At 39.2% G+C, this 22,184-nt stretch overlaps 1 protein-coding gene across 11 annotated transcripts in view; it reads left to right on the top strand.

The window, feature by feature from the left end:
* Sntg1 (syntrophin gamma 1) overlaps positions 1-22,184 on the top strand; it is a 925,417-nt gene that overhangs the window by 494,802 nt on the left and 408,431 nt on the right. For all 11 annotated transcript variants that reach the window (XM_076564008.1, XM_076564009.1, XM_076564007.1 and 8 more), the window contains one exon: positions 18,704-18,786. In XM_076564008.1, the coding sequence (XP_076420123.1) occupies positions 18,704-18,786 (83 nt within the window). The remainder of the gene's footprint in view (positions 1-18,703; positions 18,787-22,184) is intronic.

Genomic DNA, 22,184 nt, shown 5'->3' with positions numbered 1-22,184 from the left:
GTTGATTTTGGGAAATTTCTATTCCTCTAGTCTTACATCAATGTTCTATAGTCTTAGCCTCATCTTTCTACTAGGTTTTCCATTGTAACTGTGGACCAGACTCTAGGACAGATGTAATCAAATTTTTGCACTCCTAAGGGATAATTCTATTGCAAGTTGGACACAAGTTTAATATCTGCTTTACAAATGGAGAATGCATACCATATGAGAATATAGCTTCTTTAAATCTCCTCAAATGTAACATTTCCTCTAGAGTCCAGTTAACTCATACACAGCCTTGAGCATCTGGCAGTTTTTATAAGTTTATTGAATAGATTAATGTTGGTTGTTTGAAAATCTTAGGCTGTTTCTTTGTAACTGTACAATTCAATGTTCAGATAGGTTTATCTTTAAATTCTTCTGTCTGGGTCTGAATATTTCTATGATCTGTTTTAACAGGTTTTTCTAAAACTTTTACTTTGGCACTCAAGTTTATCAACCTTTTTTTTTTTTTTTTTTTTTTCATTTTTTTTTTTTTGGTTTTTTTATTATTATTATTATTATTATTTTACAACACCATTCAGTTCAACATAATAGCCACAGAATCCCCTGTTCTCCCCCTCTCGCCCACCCCTCCCCCCAGCCCACCCCCCATTCCCACCTCCTCCAGATCAAGGTCTCCCCCGAGGACCGGGGTTGACCTGGTAGACTCAGTCCAGGCAGGTCCATTCCCCCCTCCCAGACCGAGCCAAGTGTCCCTGCATAAGTCCCAGGATTCAAACAGCCAACTCATGCAACGAGCCCAGGGTTTATCAACCTTTTTAATGATAAAACAAAAATGACCAAACAAATCATATTCATAATTGATGTTATGTAAATCCCATCAACATTAATTATTATCTTATTTAATTGTTCTGTTTTCATACTGCCTAATGTTTTATCAAAGACCAAATTTCCTCCATTGTAAAAATGTTTCCCATTTTTTAATGTAGGAAACATTTCTCTTTTAACTAATTTCTCCCATTAAGATAGCTTAATTGACTCACCAAGTCTACTGACTGAGGAGAACAGTAAAAGCCCAAGGAAGTTTCAAGGCAGCTATCTAGTGTGGCAACAGTCAGAGATGGGGATCCAGAGAGAGCCCACAACACACAAGGAGAAAAGAGGCCAAAAAGACTCCAGGCCAGTGAAGTGGGCAGTCTGGCCATGTACAACTCAGGCCTGAGCCCAAGCAAGGAGATTTTTCGAGAATTTGTGCCACAAACTTTGAGTCACCAGATGTAAGATGAATTGCTAAATATTCTTAGTAAAAAAAAAAAAAAAAAAAAAAAAAAAAAAAAAAAAAACAGAGCCAGATATTGGGGTGAAAACTGAGAGATCAGAGAATCAGAAAGAACCCAGTCATGTTCTTACCACTGGGAAATCCTAAGCCAAATGGAGAGCTACTTCCTTTATACTCACACCATATATTCCTTTCTGTATCCTACATCTTACTTCCTCTCTCTGCCCAGCTACAACATTTCCTCTTTCTGCCCAGCTCTATCACTTCCTGCCTATCTTTACAGACCTCTATGGTTAACTAGAATTGAAATTAAAGGTGTGTGCCACCACACCTGGCTCTGTTCCCAGTGTGGTCTTGAACTCAGAGTTCCAGAATAATATCTGCCTCCAAAATGCTAGGATTTAGGTTGTGTGCTACCACTGTGAGACCTCTATTTTTAATATAGTGGCTGGCTTTTTCATCTGATTCTCAGATAAGCTTTATTGGGGTGCAAAAATAAAATATCACCACATGGATATCCTGATTTTTTTTCCTGATTTTGCCAAAAAAATGCTTTGAGTTTTTCTGTTTAGAATAATATTGCCTATGTTCATTGTAAATTGTCTTTATTATGCTGAGACTTATCTCTTGTATTCCTATCTCTCTAGGATCTTTATCCTGATGGATATGAAATTTTGTGAAAAATCTTTTCTACATTTTTGTTTTTGTTTTTTTGGTTTTTCAAGACAGGGTTTCTCTGTGTAGCTTTGCATCTTTCCTGGAACTCACTTTGTAGCCCGGGCTGGCCTTGAACTCACAGAGATCCACCTGGCTCTGTTTCCCAATGCTGGGATTAAAGGCATGCACTACCACTACCTGGCTCTTTTCTACATTTAACGAGATGATCATGTGGTTTCTTTGCTTGAGAATCTATGTGGAGCCTTACATTTGTTAAGTTATGTATATTGAACCTTCCAGCATCTCTGGGATGAGGCCAAGTTGATCATAGTGGATACTATTTTTGATGTGTTCTTGAATTCAATTTGGAAGTACTTTGTTGGGAATTCTTTTTTTTTTCTTTTGATATTTATTCTTTTTTATTTTATTTTTATTTTACAATACCATTCAGTTCTACATGTCAGCCATGGATTCCCTTGTTCTCCCCCTTCCTGCCCCCCTCTTCTCCCCAGCCTACCCCCATTCCCACTTTCTCCAGGGCAAAGCCTCCTCCGAGGACTAAGATCAACCTGGTATACTCAGTCCAGGCAGGTCCAGTCCCCTCCTCCCAGACTGAGCCAAGCATCCCTGCATAAGCCCCAGGGTTCAAACAGCCAACTCAAACAATGAGCACAGGACCAGATACCTCTGCCTGGATGCCTCCCAAACACATCAAGCCAATCAACTGTCTCAATTATTCAGAGGGCCTGATCCAGTTGGGGGCTCCTTAGCCTTTGGTTCATAGTTCATGTGTTTCCATTCACTTGGCTGTTTGTTCCTGTGCCTTATCCAACCTTGGTTTCAACAATTCTCGATTATATAAACCCTCCTCTTTCTCGCTAATTAGACTCCCAGAGCTCCACCCGGGGCCTTAGCCGTGGATCTCTGCATCCAGATCCCTCAGTCGTTGGATGGGGTTTCTAGCACGACTATTAGGGTGTTTGGCCATCCCATCACCAGAGTAGGTCAGTTCCGGCTGTCTCTCAACCATTGCCAGCAGTCTATTGTGGGGGTATCTTTGTGGATTTCTGTGGGCCTCTCTAGCACTTTGTTTCTTCCTTTTCTCATGTGGCCTTCATTTACCATGGTCTCCTATTCCTTGTTCTCCCTCTCTGTTCTTGATTCAGCCGGGATCTCCTGCTCTGACAGGCTCCCTTTTCCTCGACCCTCGCCCTTTATTACTCCCACTCATGTCCAGGTTGTTCATGTAGATCTTAGCCATTTCTCCATCATTGGGTGTTCGCGGTGTCTTTCTTGGGGTCCTGTTTTCCAGGTAACCTCCCTGGTGATGTGAATAGCAATCCAGTCATCCTTGTTCCACATCTAGTATCCTCCTATGAGTGAGTACATACCATATTTATTTCTGAGTCTGGGTTACCTCACTCAGGATGATTTTTTCTAGATGCATCCATTTGTCTGCAAACCTCTTGATGTCATTGTTTTTCTCTGCTGAGTAGTATTCCATTGTGTATATGTGCCACAATTTGTTTATCCATTCTTCAGTTGAAGGGCATCTCAGTTGTTTCCAGGTTTTGGCTATTACAAACAACGCTGATATGAACATAGCTGAGCAAGTGCTCTTGTGGTATGATTGAGCATTTCTTGGGTATATTCCCAAGAGTGGTATAGCTGGATCTTGGGGAAAATTGATTCCCAATTTTCTAAGAAAGTGCCATATTGATTTCCAAAGTGGTTGTATAAGCTTGCATTCCCACCAGCAGTGGAGGAGAGTTCCCCTAGTTCCACATCCTCTCCAGCATAAGGTGTCTTCAGTGTTTTTTATCTTAGCCATTCTGACAGGCATAAGGTGGTATCTCAGAGTTGTTTTGATTTGCATTTCCCTGATAATTAGGGATGTTGAGCAATTCCTTAAATATCTTTCAGCCATTTGAGTTTCCTCTGTTGAGAATTTTCTGTTTAGTTCCATAGCCCATTTCTTAATTGGACTGTTGGTATGGTATTGGCATAACTGGATATCAACGTGTAGAAGGCTGCAAATAGATCCATATCTGTCACCGTGCACAAAAGTTAAGTCCAAGTGGATCAAGGACCTCAACTCTGAACCTGCTAGAAGAGAAAGTAGGAAGTAGTCTTGAACACATTGGCATAGGAGATCACTTCCTAAATATAACACCAGTAGCACAGACACTGAGAGAAACAATCAATCAATGGGACCTCTTGAAACTGAGAAGCTTTTGTGGAGCAAAGGATATGGTCAACAAGGCAAAGCGACAGCCTACAGAATGAGAAAAGTTCGTCACCAACCACACATCTTGCAGAGTACTGATATCCAGAATATATAAGGAACTCAATAAATTAGACATCAAAATGACTAACAGTCCAATTAAGAAATGGGATGTTGGTAATTATTATTTTTTTTTTTCAAGACAGGGTTTCTCTGTGTAGCTTTGCGCCTCTCCTGGAACTCACTTGGTAGCCCAGGCTGGCCTCGAACTCACAGAGATCCTCCTGGCTCTGCCTCCCAAGTGCTGGGATTAAAGGCATGCGCCACCACCACCCGGCAAGGGATGTTGGTAATTCTTACATCCAGGATTATTAGGTTTCTTTGTCTACAATTATCTTTTATTTTTAGGTTTTTCTGATTTTGGTATCAGGGTAATACTGGTTTTGTAATAATAATTGTGAAATATATTCTTACTTTTTATGGTATGATTTTTGGAGTATTAGTATTAGTTGTTTGAAGATCTGGTAGAATTCTGAGCTGAATTGATCTGACACTGGATTGTTTAATTATAACTTTTTAAATTGCTGACTATATCCCATTAGTGTTATGCATCTATTTAAAATATTTTCCCATCTTGATTTAACATTGGTAAATTGTATATGTCCATAAATTTATCAATTTCCTTTTAATTTTACATTTTGATGTGTGTTAGTACCATTATTTCTGTTTAGTTTCTATCTGAACAACCTGTACATTGATGAGACTGAGGTGGTGAAGCCTTCTACTATTAATGTGTGAGATTCCATGTGTGGTTTTTCTTTTGTTTGTTTGTTTATTTGTTTGTTTCCATCACAGGCAATTTATTTTGTTCTATTCATTCACAGTTAATACAGAAAATACTTGGAAACATTTCCATATAATGTTTGACACAGAAATCATCAAATAGAAGTATACAATGTTGACAGGAGACAGTACATTTATAATTTATAACCCCAAATGTATTTATATATTAGAAATGGAAAGATCTACAAATGAAATTATGAAGGTTCACCAAAGTAATTTATTCTGTCAGTTTCTCATTCTTTTTTATGTCTTAATAATATTCTATTGTATGAATAAGCCACAGTTTATTTCTCTCCAGTATTTGATAGCTATTTGAGTTGTTTTAACTTTTTTACTATTAGCAACACATTGCTGTAAACCTTCATGTACATGTTTCATAGGTGCACATTTTCAGTAGTTTGAGGATGTATTCCTAAGGGTAGAATTGTTGAGTAACAGAGTAACAATGTTTTGCATTTTGACCAACCACCAGACTGTTTTCCCAAAGTGGCACACCATTTTACAATCTCACCAAATCCTTGTTTTTAAGGCTCTGATTTTTGTACAAAAGCATTCAATCATTCTGTCAGACCAAAACAGGAAAAGTAAGCTATAGTTCAAAGCTGTTCTATTCCATTTACTATGCAAAGCCATTCTTGGTGTTTGCAACTCTCAGCCCTTTTGAGTATTCTTGCAGTGTTCACTTTTTCCTCCACCACTTTTTTTTCTTCTTTTTTTCTGGTTTATTTCTATCTATTACAAATGTATAAAAAATCCTCCATCAACGTTGCTGATAGCAGCAGAACGTTGAGAAATATACCTTTGGTTTGCCTCAGAAAAGGAACACATATTGCACTGTAAAGTTTATAAAATTGGCACAAAACTTTGTGATAATGTTACAATACCAGTTTTAAGAGTTCAGTGACTAATGGGGAGCCGATGGGATAAATGCAGAACTGTGAAAGCGATCTCACTTAGCCAACTGTACACGTAGACTGTAAATCTACATTCAGATCATTTCTGAACTAAGAATATCATCTCAGTTTATCTGTTGAGGTCAACCAGGAAACCCTAGAATATACCTTAATTTTTGCAAAAAACAAAATAGGGGGAGGGGTTTCTTCAGCATTTCAGTCCACTAGTAACAGTATCCTAACAGGCAAAGTGTTCTCTCACTGTCAACATAGAATGAACTGCTGCTGGAGGTCAACTTGGGCTTTAATTTGCATTAGCACTTACATGCATAGTAGTCCAAGTTGTTGACCTCATGACTTTAAAAATAACTCTAAAAAAGTAAAATGGCCCTTCTTGGAAGACTAAAGAAAGACATCCAGCCACAGTTGTAAAAAGTCTCATCAAAACAATATACCCTTTTATGAATTATGCCTCAATTAAAAAAAAAAGTAGCCCCAAATAAGAAGCAGCTCTGAAAAAGAAAATATAACTTAAGATATTTGAAAAAAGCAAGGTGAATACAGGTTCAAAAATAATTAAGATACATTTTCCTAAGGCTACCTAGAATTAGGCTTTAAAGAATTCTACCATTTCAAGTTTACCACTAGTTACTAGATACCTATTTACAAACAAGATGTTCACTTTTTTGTTCCTTTATCAAAAGAAAAATCTACCTTCAGACTATGAGGGTGGTGATGGGGAGGGACTAGAAAACAAGATTCAAACAATCCCATGCAAATATCACGTTTTTCAAATGGAAGAACTCCAAACTGCACTAGAAGTTCCAATCACTAAGACACTTTCCATTGAAATGATTTAAGTACAACTACATGGCACCAAGGTTTAGGCCTAATATAGGCCTGACAACCAAGTCCTTGTTTTCTGGAAGAAAGGCCTCAAAAGTCCCACTTAATTCCACATAACAATACTTCAAAGATCAATTAGGTTTTCATTTCCTTAATATTTTTGTTTTTGACTTCTAATCTTAAAGACTAGATTAAAACTAGCTCATTTCCCAGAGGACATTGCTTCCATTTGCTCTATGAAAGAGTCCACCAAGACGTCTTCCTCAAAACCATCTAGCCCTCAGCCTCCAGCCTGTGCTTGTGATGCATCTTTCTCAACATCCTGAAAAGGTAATGTAGGTAAAATATGCTCATAAACATTAAAACTAGTTTTTAGAAAGAGGTAACTAGCTTTATAATTTAAGTTTTAAAACATAAATACTTGCAGCATGATCTGCACTGACAATGATTGTCGGAGCCTAGAATTCAACATTTACAAATTCTCATTCACACACACAAACCACACTATTATCACACAACTTATGTCTTGAGAGAATCTTCTGCTTTTTAAATCTTTGGCCTCCCAGTCAATCCCAAGTTCAACCAACTTTAACTAAAACTTCACTCAGAATTTCACCAAGCTTTTCACCCACACATTAATGCTTGTCTGTCGTATCTTTCATCAACTGTCAAAATCTGAAGCCTGCCCAGAGATCGCCAGGTAAAAGAAAATAAATGAAATACACAGAGGTTATTTCAAAACAGAACATGACCATCATCAAAAAAAAAAAAAAAAAAAAAAAAAAGTCACGATTCCCAATTGGGATCATCCTTTGTTTACTACTAGTAAGAAAAATCCCACGTTGGACTATTTCACACTCCGGCATTGGCCAAAAGACACGAGAGCTGGTTCTGGAGCATGCAGTTTCTTACACAGGTGTCCCCAGAGGAACACCAGGGACAAAGTCATGTGAGGCCTCTCCCATACAGAGGCTGTCTCACAGGGGCAGCGAGGACACCCACTAGTTTGTGGAGATCCCTGAGAAAGTATGATTCTTAAAATCTGGACTGTATATAATTCACATCAGCCCTGTTCAGGTACTCACTGGAAGAAAGATGCAGCTGTTTGCCAGAACTCAGCACTCCACTCTAAATCAGCCATGTGGCCATGATGGTTTTCTCACAAGTGATATTCTCTAGTTTAAAGGATAATTATGTTGGGCTACAGATTTGCTATTTCCAAGGATGACTTGGAGTTCATCACTCATCACTTGATTTGAGTAACCATCCCAACATCAACCATCTATTGAAAAAAGAAACTCTTCAAAGAATGACTTCTCACTCTGTAAGAAATAAGCTAGAAACAGCAAAATAAAAAAACTCTAATGGCTGATACTGAGATTAAATTGTGTTCAATATGGGATCTAGTAGCTTACTGCAAAAACCAGACCTGGAGAGCTGTAGAATTACACATATGCTCACCATCAAAATAACTTACATGAAACTGCTTCTGGCATAGATCAAGAGATTAAGATTAAAAAAAAAAACAACAATGGATTGAACCTGCATGTTCCATTGCTCATAAACTTGTACACACTAGTGTTCTGTAAAAAAGAAAACTGCAGCAAAGAAAAATGGCCCTTTTGCAAACAAGCCTAAAAGTAACCCCCAAAAAGAAAAAAATAACATGCATATATGTATAAAGTGTTACTATTAAACACAATGCTATTTCTAGGGGGGGAATTAACTGCATAGATTAAAAAAGAAAAACAAAAAACCATGTGCAACATCTTAAGCCAGTAAAGTACCAAAATAAAAAAAAAATTTAAAAACCCACCAAAAATCACTTTTCATAATGATTAACATAGAAGCACAAAATATTGACCATAAGTCAGGAAGCAATTGCCTGGACAGATACAATGTCCACTGTTGAAAGAATTTTTCTTCAATTTAAATGTCTTTTCTCATCTCTAAAGAAACCTTAAAGTGCTAACTTTACTTATATAAAGCAGGCAAATTCTTCAAGTAATTTGCTATGCCAATTTTTATCAGCCTAAACAAGGAACTAAAAATAGCAAGTGAAGTGAAAAGGGCAGAACACCCGACCGGTTCCACACAGGTAGACACCCCGGAGAACGTCACCTACCATCCTGCCTTTCTTCACTGCACTGCACAAGCTAACACATTAAGTATCTGTTTTCTTACATTAACTCCCTAGGATTTGCTAAGGTTTTTTGCATGTCACTAGGTAACACACACAGTCCTAAGGAAATAATGTCACTTAAAAATCAGCACTGGACACTAATTAAAGCGAGCTTGTGTGTGTCTACTGCCTTAAACTAAAAGTGAGGCATTGCTTACAAACTGTGACGAGCCACCCTCCACCGGCCGGCTCACTACTCCTACCCCTCGACTGCTTTTTCAAGGAAGTAAACATTAACCAGATGGCGATTGAGGTGCTTGCTGTAATCCTTTTCCTTTCTGAAAGACCGATCACAGAAAATACAAACAAACTCTCCCTCAGTTATTTTAACTGCCAATCCCTCCTTCCCACTTTTTGAACTTGCTTCTTGTGGCACTGGCTGAGCCCCATGCAGCCCAGAATCATCACTTCGCTCGGACATATTATCACTCAGGTCACTTCCATCATGGCTGTGGATGCCTTCGTCTTCATCAATGTCCGGTGACTCGTTTTCAGCCAAAGTGATAGGAGGCAAGGCCGTTACGGTTGGTGATGGGACAGGAGGCAATGGTGATGCTGGTTCAGGTGCTGAGGCTTTCACAGGGACACTGTCTGGGTTCTACTAAGTGTCCACTTCCATTTCACAAAGCCCAGCTGAACCAGTCTGACACTTAGCATGTAACGTTTCACCACCTGACCCATTTGAGTTTTGTTCCGAGGAAAAGACACTGGTAGATTCCTTGGGAGCAGACTCTTGCCAGCTTCCTCTGTTCCCACTTTCTTGAGAGGGGCCATTTTATTTCCTTCCCCATCAGAGCCAATTTCTTGGTCCTTAGGTGTCTCGTCTCTTCTTGAGTTTCCCTTTGGAAGATCCTGTGCACGCCTGCTTCCCTTCAGAAGCTGGTTATCTCTAACAGGCACCAAGCCAACTTCAATAAGGACTTGCTCCTGCCGCACCACCTCACTCCACATGCCTGACTTCTCCTTGGTACTCTCTTTTCGGGGAGAAGACCTTTTGGTGACTGGTTTCACTTGAAGAGGTGGCTCCATGACAGCAGGAGGCTCTTTCTGAACAGATCCCATGTGAGGAGGCCCTGTCTGAGCAACCTCCACCTGAGCATGGTCCAAAGGACAAAGCAGCCTCTTCTGACAATGTCCCCGCTGAGACTCCATGGGAGGAGGCGGCTCCATCTGATCAGGCTCCATGGGAGGAGGTGGCTCCATCTGATCAGGCTCCATGGGAGGAGGTGGCTCCCTCTAAGCAGGCTCCATGGGAGGAGGCTGTTCCATCTAAGTAAGCTCCATGGGAAGAGGCTGCTCCATCCCTGGAGGCTCTGTGGGAGGAGGCGGCTCCCTCTGAGGAAGCTCCAGGTGAGAAGGCAGCTCCCTCTGAGCAGGCTCCAGGGGAGGAGGCGGCTCCCTCTGAGGAGGCCCCAGGGGAGAAGGCAGCTCCATCTGAGCAGGCCCAGTCTGAGCAATATCAATGGGAGAAGGAAGCCCGGGCTGAGTCGAGCCTGTAGGGGTGACCACCACCTGAGTGAGCGCAGGACCGGAAGAGACCTCCTCCTGAGCCAGCTCCATGGAAGGAAGCTCTGCTGAGCCGTCTCCTTCTGAGTCTTGCAAGCAGGTCTGCTGCTCTTCTCACTTGATTTACCTTTTTGAGGTTTCTTCTTTGCACCTTTTTTAATGGAAGTATTTTGCTTTTTATTGTCCCCCTTAGTCGCCTCTGTCTTGCTGTCATCCTTTGGCACCTCAGTACTATTTTTGGAATTGCTTTCCATCTTTTTTTTTTCTTTTTTGTCACTGGTTCCTCGTTCACAGGCTCATCTGACAGATGGGCTTCAGCATCCACCTTTCTTTTGTTCTTCTTGGCTTTACTGACTTTTTCTTTATTATTTCCTGTATGTACATCTATGTGTTTCGTCTCTGCTGCCTTAGTCTCCGTCTCGGATTTCCGAGTTCTGGTAGTTACCTGGACCACTGAGGCATTGCCACAAGACTTCTTCTCTTTTGAAACATCCTTTTTCTCTAGATATTAGGATAGCTACACCAGCTTGTTTCTTAGGTCCATTTGCTTGGAAAGCCTTTTCCCAGCCCTTTACTCAGAGGTAGTGTCTGTCTTTGAAGTTAAGGTGTGTTTCTTGTATGCAGCAGATGGATGGGTTCTGTTTTCTTATCCATTCTGTTAGCCTATGTCTTTTTATAGGTGAGTTGAGACTATTGATATTGATGGATATTAATGACCAGTGATTGTTAATTCCTGTTATTTTTTGTGATTGTGTTGTGTTGTCCTTCTGTGGTGTATGTTGGTATGGGATTATCTATTGTTTGATTTTTCATGGATGTGTTTAGCTTCTTTGGGTTGAATTTTCCCTTCTAGTGCTTTCTGTAGGGCTGGGTTTGTGGACAGGTATTGATTAAATCTGGTTTTATCCTGGAATATTTTGTTTACTCCGCCTATGGTGATTGAGAGTTTTGCTGGGTATAATAGTCTGGGTTGGCATCCGTGGTCTCTTAGTGTCTGCATGAGATTTGTCCATGATCTTCTAGTTTTCATAGTCTCTATTGAGTAGTCTGGTGTTATTCTGATGGGTTTGCCTTTATATGTTACTTAGTCTTTTTCCTTTGCAGCTCTTAATATTTTTTCATTGTTCTGTGTGTTTAGTGTTTTGATTATTATCTGGCAAGGGGACTTTTTTTTTGGATCCAGCCTATTCAGTGTTCTGTAAGCTTCTTGTATCTTCATAGGTATTTCTTTCTTTAGGTTAGGAAAGTTTTCTTCTATGATTTTGTTGAATATATTTTCTGTGCCTTTGAGTTGGTATTCTTCTCCTTCATCTATCCCTATTATTCTTAGGTTTGGTCTTTTCATGGTGTCCCAGATTTCCTGGACATTTTGTGTTAAGACTTTTTTGTCTTTAGTGTTTTCTTTGACTGACGAATCTATTTTCTCTATCGTGTTTTCAGTGTCAGAGATTCTCTGTTCCATTTCTTGCAATCGGTTGATTATGCTTGTTTCTGTAGTTCCTGTTCGTTTAGTCAGGATTTCTATTTCCAGCATTCCCTCAGCATGTGTTTCCTTTATTGTCTCAAATTCATTTTTCAGATCTTGGAATGTTTCTTTCATCTGTTTAATTGCTTTTTCTTGGCTTTCTTTGATTTCTTCCCATTTTTTGTTCATTTTTTCTTCCATTTTCAAGGGAGTTTTTTATTTCCTCTTTAATGGAGTTTTTCATTTCCTCTTTAAGGGAAGTTTTTATTTCCTCTTTGAGGGAATGTTTTATTTCTTCTTTAAGGGCCTCTATCATCTTCTTAAAGTCATTTTTAGGGTTGATTTCTTCTGTTTCTTCTGTCATGGTATGTTTAGGTCTTGCAGGTGTAGAATCACTAGGTTCTGATGTTGCCATATAGGTCTTTATGTTGTTGCCTGTATTTTTGCGCTGGCGTCTACTCATCTTTTCCTCTGTGCGGTGCAGGTGGTGTCTGTGTCTGAGAGTGCCTCTCTTGTTCTAATTTTTAGTCTTGGTTTTGTAGGGGTTCTTGGTTAAATTGGTGCTATTGGGCTGTTTATTCAGGGACAGCTGATTTCAGTCGGTGAATTATATACTTATGATTCTGGTGATCTGGTTTAGTGGCTGGGTAGCGCCTTCTTCTGTGTTCCCAGGTCACGTTTTGTTTATTTGTCAACTCCTCAGTTGATCTTGTTTCTTCAGACTTCCAACTGTAGGCATCTGAATCCTCTCCCAGATGGGTTTCAGCTGAGTAGGGTAGTCTCACCAACACCTCCAAGTTGTTGGGTTTCACAGGATCAGCAGTTGGGCCCTGGGTTGTCCCCAGACAGAGTGCCCAGACTCGCCCTGGTTCCGACCCATGGAGATAGCCTCTTCCCCAGGTGTTGGGGCTAGGGGCATCCCCGTTCCAAGCTGCATCCGCCTGTCTCTGTCCCCGGGCCTGTCCACCCCTGCAGCCCACCGCCATAGGCCCACCTGCGTCCGCTTTACTCCGCCGCCAGGCCTGTAAGTCCCTGTCAGCTGCCGCTGGGTCTGTCTGCCTCTGCAGGCCGCCAAGGGCCTGTATGTCTCTGCCAGCTGCCGCTGCTAGCCTACCTACCTCTGCTTGTCACTTTTGCTGGGCCCATCCACCTCTGCGGGCTGCCACGGGCCTATATGTCTCTGCCGGCTGCCGCTGGGCCTGTATGTCCCTGTTGGCCCCTGCCACCAGGCCTGTCCACCACCGCGGACCCACCTGCGTCCACCTGTCTCCGCCGCATGGCCTGTCTACTTCTGTGGCCCGCCGCTGGGCCTGAATGTCTCTGCCAGCTGCCGCCGGGCCTGAATGTCCCTGTTGGCCGCCGCTACCAGACCGGTCTACCTCCGTGGGCCGCTGCCACAGGCCTACCTGCGTCTGCTTATCTCCGCCATCTTGAATCGTCCCCCCCCCCATGTGTGGTTTTAATAATGTTCCTTTTACAAATCTGAATGCCTTGGCACTTTGGGAAGAGATATTCAGAATTGAGACTTCATACTGTTAGATTTTCCTTTAATGAGTTTGAAATATCCTTCTTTGTCTCTTCTTGATTAATTTTTGTTTAAATTCTATTTTGTTAGATATTAGGATAGTTAAATCCACTTCTTGTTAGGTCCATTTGATTAGAAAATCTTTTCCCAACCCTTTGCTCTGAGGTAATGTCTGTTTTTAATATTGAGGTGTGCTTCTTGTATGCAGCAGAAGGGTAGATCCTGTTTTCATTTCCATTCTGCTGGATTGTTTCTTTTCATTTGCTAACCAAGTCTACTGATATTGAGACTTATAAATGACCATGGATTGTTTATTCCTGTTATTATGTTGTTGGTTGTGGTGGTAGTGTGTGTGTGTGTGTGTGTGTGTGTGCATGTTTCCCTTCTTTGGATTTCTGGTGTGAGACTATCTATTGCCTGTGTTTTCATGAGTGTATTTAATTACCATAGATTGGAACTATATTTTTAGTAACTAGAAATCTAGGGATGGATTTTTGGTTAGACATAGTTTAAATTATACTTTGTCATGAAATTTCTTATAAGGTGTTCTGGCTATAGTAGTCTGGGCTAGCATCCATGGTCTCTTAGAGTCTGCAGCAAGTCCGTCCAGGCCATTTTGGCTTTTATGGACTTTGCTGACAAGTTAGTTGTAACTCTTATAGGTCTGCCATTAGATATTACTTGGCCTTTTTCCCTTGCAGCTTGTAATATTCTTTCTTTGTTCTGTATTTTTGTGTTTTGATTTTTATGTGATATGGGGGCTTTCTTTTCTGATCAAACTATTTGGTGTTCTCTAAGCTTCTTCTACCTTTATAGGCATGTTTGCTTAGGGGAATTTCCTTCTATGGCTTTGTTAAATATATTTTGTTGGTTTTTTACTGTGCATTCTTTTTTTTTTCAAATTATTCTGTTTTGTTTTATTTCATGTGTCCCAGATTTCCTGGATGTTTTGTGTTAGAAGTCCTTTAGATATTACATTTTTTTTTTGATAAATGAATTTATTTCTTTTATTGTATCTTCAACACCTTAGAGTCTCTCCTCCATTTCTTGAATTCTTTGGTGATGTTTGTGTTTATAGTTCCTATTCACTTCTCCAGATATTCTATTTCCTGAATTCCCTCAATTTGTCTTTCCTTTATTGATTTTATTTAGATTTTCATGTCTTGAACAATTTTCTTCAGGTGTTTGTATGCTTGTATGATTTTTCTTGGCTTTCTTGTCATTCTTTAAGGGATTTGCTGACTTATTCCAATTATGTGGCTTTCTTTTCCTAGGGTGATTTAAGGAAGTTTTACTTCTCCTCTTTGAGGACCTCTATCATCATCATAAATTTGGTTTTAAGATTATTTTCTTTTAGTTCAACTGTTGGAATATTCAGGGTTTGTTGTACTGAGATAGCTGTGTTCTGGTTGTGACTTATTGCTCTGGGTGTTGTTGTTTGTGTTCTTTCACATATGTTTAGACATCTGAATTTGGAATGATCATAAATCTAGTTGCCAGTTTTTCAAAATTATTCTTTGTTGGATGAGTGGTTTTTTTTTCCTTTGTTTCTGTTTCTTCTCTTGTTTATTGGATTCCTCAGCTTGTTGTTAAGCTAGATGTCTGATGGCTTAGGTGGCCTCTGATCTACCAGGGAATTCTTCCCCATATTTGGGTCTGATATTCTGGCTATGAATGTGCATGGCCTCTGATTTGGGCAGAGAGTTGTCTGGGATTCAGATGTAATTCTGGCTTCTGGTGTGGTAGGAGGCTTCTGCCTGTTTTTCAGGGATTTAGCCTTGGTCTCTAAGATTCAGGATGCTGGTGTGACCTCTGGGGATCAGGGTTCTTTCCTGGCCTTGGATGGAGTAGAAGCCTTCTGGCAGAGGTGTGGGTCAGGACATAGTGATGAGGAGAGGAAGGGCAATTGGAGTTATGCTGGGCAAGTGCTGGTGGTTTGGGGAGCAGTCTTATCTGGGATTCGGGATACTGGCCTAGCCTCTGGTGGAAAAAGAGGCTTCTGCCAGAGGTGTGGGCCATAATATGGTTCCAATTATCTATTGTGAACACCGATGTTAGATTCAATTTTATATAATGAAATTCACTCTTGTGTACCACAATTTTCTTAATTCTTTAATAAAAATTAAATTTAGAATGGAATGTCAGTATTCTTTTGTATTACTTAGTCTCTAGAATAAATGCATTATTCTTTGTAGTTATTTTTTTTATAAAATTAGCTAGATTCTTTTCATGCTACTTCTCAATCAAGTGAAGATATTAATTTATTAATATTAACTTACAATAACATCTTTTCAGTTTTTGCTTTAGTATCTATTAGCCTTCTTGACACTGCTAATTTTACTTTCTCCTCTTTTCTACATAGTTCTTGCCATAAAATTAACTGCTATATAACTTTTGTTTTACTTGTAATTATTTAATGCTTGTTTAATTTAAATTTCTATTCCACTAAATTTTTCTGATATAAGTATACATCATTAAAATTATAGCTGGATTCTTTGTGTATTTATTTATAATTTTATTTTTTTCTCTATGATAATTTAAAATACAGTCACAGAATTTGATATTTTGTGTTTTCAATAAGTAGGTATCATTTGATGATATCACATTAAAACATGTAAACATATTCAAGTTAAAATGGATATATTTCAAAATTATGACAATAAAATAATGTTATAAAAATAAAAAATATATTTAAAATTTACACAAAATACAAAAATAAAGTGTAAATTTTAAGAGAAATTATTGTTTATTCTTGTTTTATATATGTATGTATATACATACATAAGCTTGCATGTAAGCACACCATGAGCTTTTAATGTTCAGGGAGACCATAAAATGTCATATTCCCTGGAACTAGAGGTACAGCTGTCTCTGAACTGCCATGCTGGTGCTGCATATTGAACCCAGGACTTCTGCAAAAGTAGCATGTGCTCTTAACCACTGAGTCATTACTCTAGCCCCTTAACTAAAAAAATTTGCATTTGGAGAGTGGACAAATTTAATCCAGGCAAATGACTTCTTAGCTGCAGGAAATCTGTAGCATTTTGAGTAATAATAATAAAAAAAAGTCTTGAATGTATCATGTTAGGAAGTAAAACCTTCCTAAGAAATTTGGTGCTTAAACTCAACTGTGACTTTTCAAAAAATAATTGGTTGGTCAAATACATTAGAAATTCCAAAGTAATAATGTCTGGTCACAGTGAAGAATCAGAAGTCAGGAAGCATGTAATTTCTATACATGACATCTTTGAAAATTGTGTACCTTTAGTACATTATTCAATGATTTAAATTGATTAGAATGATTGATTGATTAAATTAATTATTAAATTTAAAATATGTGTTACTATATTTTTCATAAAATTTGAATGCATATTTGTGCTTTGTAATGTCACAAAATTAAATAGATTTGGTGAGGATTTGTGAATACATACTAAGAGCACATATGAAACTAGTTTCTATTGATAGAATTAGTCCATACTTTGAAACAAAGCATAAAATAAAACTTTACAGATTAACAAAACATTTCAATATTAAAAGTCTGAGTAGAGGGATCAGAGAATTGGCTCAGCATTTAATAACCCTGGCTGCTCTTGAGAGGACACCGATTTTATTTCTAACACACTGCTATGGCTTACAACCTTCTCTAACTCCAGTTCTAGAAGATCTTGTACTATCTTCTGGCTTCTCTTGGAATGAGGAATGGGAAAAAACAGAATACAATATTTTTAAGAAAGTCTGATGTTTCTGAAATTCAAAATAGACTCTCTCTCTCTCTCTTTCTCTCTCTCTTTACCAAGACTTATATTATTGCCAAGCTTTGGTGTAAATCAAATTTCTTTGTGTTTTATTTTTCAATTTTCATATTATTTTTTCTTTCATTTTTCTTTATTAAGAAATTTTCTACTAACTCCACATACTATCCACAGATCTCTCCTCCTCCCACTCCCTAGTCCTCTTTCCCAAGCCACCTCACTTCCCAACATCCCCCCAATTGAGGTTTCCCATGCAGAGTCAGCAAAACCCAGCACATTGAGCCTAGGCAGGTCCAAGCCCTTTCTCACTGTACAAAGGCTGTGCAAGGTATCACACCACAGGCACCAGATTCCAGAAGCCTGTCCATAGACCAGGGACAGATCCTAATCCCCCTGCTTGGGTGCCTCCCAAACAGTTCAAGCCAAACAACTGTCTTCCATATCCAGAGGGCCTAGTCCAGTCCCATGGGGGCTCCACAGCCACCAGTCCACAATTCATGGGCTTCCTCTAGTGTGGCTGGTCATCTCTGCATGTCCTCCCATCATGATCTCAATGTCCCTCACCTGCAGTATCTCTCCTCTCTCTCATCAATTGGATTCCCAGAGCTCAGCCGGGTGCCTGGTGGTGGATCTGAACAATCCATTTAAAAAAAATGGGCAACAGAGCTTAACAGAGAATTCTTAACAGAAGAATTTCAAGTGTCTGAAAGGCATTTAAGGAATTGCTCAACATCTTCAGTCATCAGGGAAATGCAAATCAAAACAACTCTGAGATACCATCTTTCACCTGTTAGAATGACTAAGATCAAAAACACTGAAGACAGCTTAAGTTGGAGAGGATGTGAACCAAGGCGAACACTCCTCCATGGTTGGTGGGAATGCAAGCTTGTACAACCACTCTGGACATCAGTATGGTGGTTTCTCAGGAAATTGGGAATATGTCTTCCTCAAGACCCAGTTATACCACTCTTGGGTATATACCCAAGGAATGCTCAATCTTCCCACAAGGACACATGCTCAGCTCTGTTCATATCAACATTATTCATAATAGCATGAAACTGGAAACAACCTAGATGCCCCTCAACTGAAGAATGGATAAAGAAAATGTGGCACATATACACAATGGGATACTACTCAGCACTAAAAAAACCAATGATATCATGAAATTTGCAGGCAAATGGATGGAACTAGAAAATATCATCTTGAGTGAGGTAACCCAGACTCATAAGGACAAACAAAGTATGTACTCACTCATAAGTGGATAGTAAATATGAGGGAAGGGATGGCCAGACTGCAACCCACAACTTTAGAAAGGCTAGCTAACAGGGAAAGACCCTAGGAAAGACACATGAATGACCCTGTGAAGGAGAAGTGGATGAGATCTACATGAGTGGACTGGGTGTGGGGGTGTGGCAGAGGGCGAGGAGTGGGGGATGAGAACATAGGGAAATGGGAGGGTCAATTTTCATATTATTATTGAAAATAATATGAACTAGACAAAGTCATTCTAGAACAGCATGACATTATATTATGCTTTTGTCTCCTGCAGGTGCTCCAAGTGACCAAAGCAGTGGTACCTCTTCTCCTCTTTGTGACAGTGGCTTGCACCTCAACTACCATCCAAACAACACAGTAAGACAGCTGGACACAGTTGAGACTTATTAATAAGGATGATCTAAAAACAGAATATACCTGTTCTGGTGATTTGCTAGTACTATTGCTGAGTCTAATTTTTCTGGTAAACCTGAACTCCTCAGTGAGTTCACTATCATTTAAGTGATAAGTCAGAAGGAAAAACAAACAGACAGTTATTTTATGTGATATTCATCCCTTTTTCCAGGAATGCATTCTTAAATCCTCTATAAGTGTTGGAGACTTTGGACTAAGACACTCAGAGGGATAACATCATTTTAGGGCATTGCATGCAACATAGAGTTTCATGAACTATATGATTTAACATCATTTTTGACTTTCATTTTGATACCAGCTAGCCAAATATAACCATAGTTTGTCATTTTTTGTAAACTTTATGCATATCATGGAATTACTACAAGGAAAGAAAAATCTAGCATATACATTATGATAAGGAACAATGAACTACATTTATAATCAACAAAATATGCATTTAGTACATTAGCTTTAATGAATTAAATTGAATTTTTAGTGTTTATTTTCCACATTTGTTTCTGAGTAAATTAGTTATTTTTATTAAATATTTTTGATATTTCTTATTTTAGCATTAAAAAATCATTCTAAAAAAACTGTTCTCTCTGGTTTCAAGTAGACTTAAGTATGAACTGGCAAAATTGACATGTAATACATATTTATTTTTCTGATCTCTAAAAAAGCACTAATCATTCAATATTAGAAATAATGATCTAATTATGAATTTTATTTCAAAAGACTACCTTTAAACATTTGCAAGTCCAAGCAACTTTTGATGTTTCTCATTATATTGGCATTATTCTATAGCTGGATGACATAGGTTTTTCAGGTTTATTATCAAATTTATTTATTCATTTATTTTGTAATTAGGAACATTTTTTAACTTATAGCATGAAAGAAGGTTTTTTTCAATTTTTTATTAATATATATTATTTGTAAACAGTAAGGAGTCTCTCATTACAATGTTTCCACACTTGTATATGGCATTCCATGATTACATACACCCTTCTGTCACCTTTTATTATCCTCTTCTCCATCACTTTTTATTATTCCATATCCATAACTGCCTCCCTTTTATCTTCCTACCTTTTCCACCCTAGGTTCTATATATGAGAGAAAACACGCTTACATATCTGCATGACACTGACTTATTTCACTTAACAAGACAGTCTATCTTGTTAAGTGAAATAAGTTAATAAGCCTAAAATAGTTCTATCTATTTTCTTACAAAGAATATAAATCCTCTACCCCATCTCCTTTATGGTTGAGTAAAATTCCATTGTGTATATTTAACACACATTCTTTATCCATTACTTCTTAATTTCTTTTTAAATTCTTTTCTCATATTACATCACAACTCCATTTTCCCCTCTCTCCCCTCCACAAAGGGCCATGCCCCCTGCATCCCCTCAGACAGGAGCAGGACTCCCATAGATGTCAACCAAAGAAGGCATAACAAACTACAATATGACCAGGAACATATCATCACATCAAAGCTGAATGAGGCAACCCACTATAAGGAAAAGGGTCCCAAAAGCAGGCAAAAGATTCAGAGACAGTTCCTGCTCCCATTGTTAGGAACCCCAAAAGAACAGAAAGCTACACTGACAATACATAAATGCAGAAAACCTAGATCAGACCCCTACAGGCTCCATGATCTCTGAAAGTCACCATGGGTTACAGTCAGTTGATTCTGTGGGCCATGTTTTGTGGTGTTCTGTAGATGAATTTCTAAATGGTCTTATTAAATAAAAACACAGAGCCAAATATAGGGATGAAAGCCTTAGAGAGATCAGGGAAATAGTGAGATGCTGCCAGCTGCCTTACTTCACCCACTCTGTAGCTTCTAAATGTGAGCTACTTCCTATCTACCCACACCTTTCTATGCCTTGCTTTTCTGTCCTCTTATTGGCTCTTAGCCCAGCTACCTCACTTCCTTGTGACTGACTGTCTGTACAGACCTCCAAGTCTCTATGGTTGGTACTGAATTTAAAGGTATGTGTCACCACCCTTGGCTCTCTTCCCTAGTATGGCCTTGAACACACAGAGACCCTGCCTGATATGTGATGGATTAATTGCATGTGCTGCCTAACATTGCTTACTTTAAATAGATGTCCTTCCCCCCACCCTGCCCAATCTCCAGTCAAGCTTTATTTATCAAAGCACAACTAACATATAACCACATTTCATCACAAAATAAAATATCATCACAGTGTTCCTAACCACCCTTGTTCATGTAGAATTTTTTCTTTAAAAACTTTATTACTCATTTTACAGACTGTAGCGGTAATGCCCACATTACCGATACCCGTTCACCATGTCCGAGCGAAGGGCTGCAGATTAAAAACAGAGACAAGAGACAGCGAGTCAATCGCCATGGCCGAATGCCGAATGCCCCTTTATTGAAAGAGGGAAGAAACCTTAAATACAGGCTTATAACACAAATGGAGGATCCCCAGAGGGCAGAAGTTCGCTACCAATGGTCTACATTCCAGACCCAATGTTCTACATTCTTGTATCTAAGTTGTTAACGCCCAATATGCAGGATACACAAACAAGGAACTTCCCTTAAGCATTCAGAAGGGTGGATACCGGCAGGGAATCTGAATAGGGAGGACATGTGGTCAAGGTCAGCAAGCAAGGCGGCAGCCACTCACAGTCGGGGGCTAGGGCCCATGGCGCCCACAACAGACTAACCACAGATCCCCCTCTCATCCCTCCTCTCACTCTCCCCCAGCCTTCCCCTTCCCCAAAATACACCCTGTTCCTTCTTCCAAAAGGATAAGGCCTCCCATGGGGAGTCAGCAAAGCCTGATACATTCAGTTTAGGCAGGACCAAGGCCCTCCTTCCTGCATCAAAGGTAGTCAAGACATCCCACCATGAGTAATGGACTCCAGAAAGCCAATTCATGCACCAGGGATATATCCTAATCCCACTGCCAGGGGCCCCTCAAACAGACCAAGCTACACAACTGTCTCCTGTATGCAGAGGGTCTGGTCTGGCCCCATACAAGTTCCACAGTTGTCAGTCTAAATGTTGTGAGGAACATTTATAAGAGCAATGGCTATTGGTGGAAACATAAGTCTCTTATCAGTCCAACAACTTCTGGATATAGTTCATTAAAATTCCATTAAATTTTACTTACAGCAGAAATAACTGTTTTATAATAGATAAAACCAAAACACTGATCTGATGATACCAAGATCTGAAAACTGTGGTGTTCAAGTGATCAAAATAGTTAAACACACAAAGAAACAGTGATATAATCCTTGTTACAAATGATTGTGTTTGTGTGTATGTTTGTGGGTATGTGTGTGGAGGTGTGGGTGTGTATGTCTGACTGTCTGTGTTGCTTAGTTGAATA

This window comes from Peromyscus maniculatus, chromosome 2, assembly GCF_049852395.1.
Source record: "Peromyscus maniculatus bairdii isolate BWxNUB_F1_BW_parent chromosome 2, HU_Pman_BW_mat_3.1, whole genome shotgun sequence".
NCBI classification, from domain to species: domain Eukaryota; kingdom Metazoa; phylum Chordata; class Mammalia; order Rodentia; family Cricetidae; genus Peromyscus; species Peromyscus maniculatus.
The sequence above is the reverse complement of the archived record's forward strand: the minus strand, read 5'-3'. Positions and strand labels throughout refer to the sequence as shown.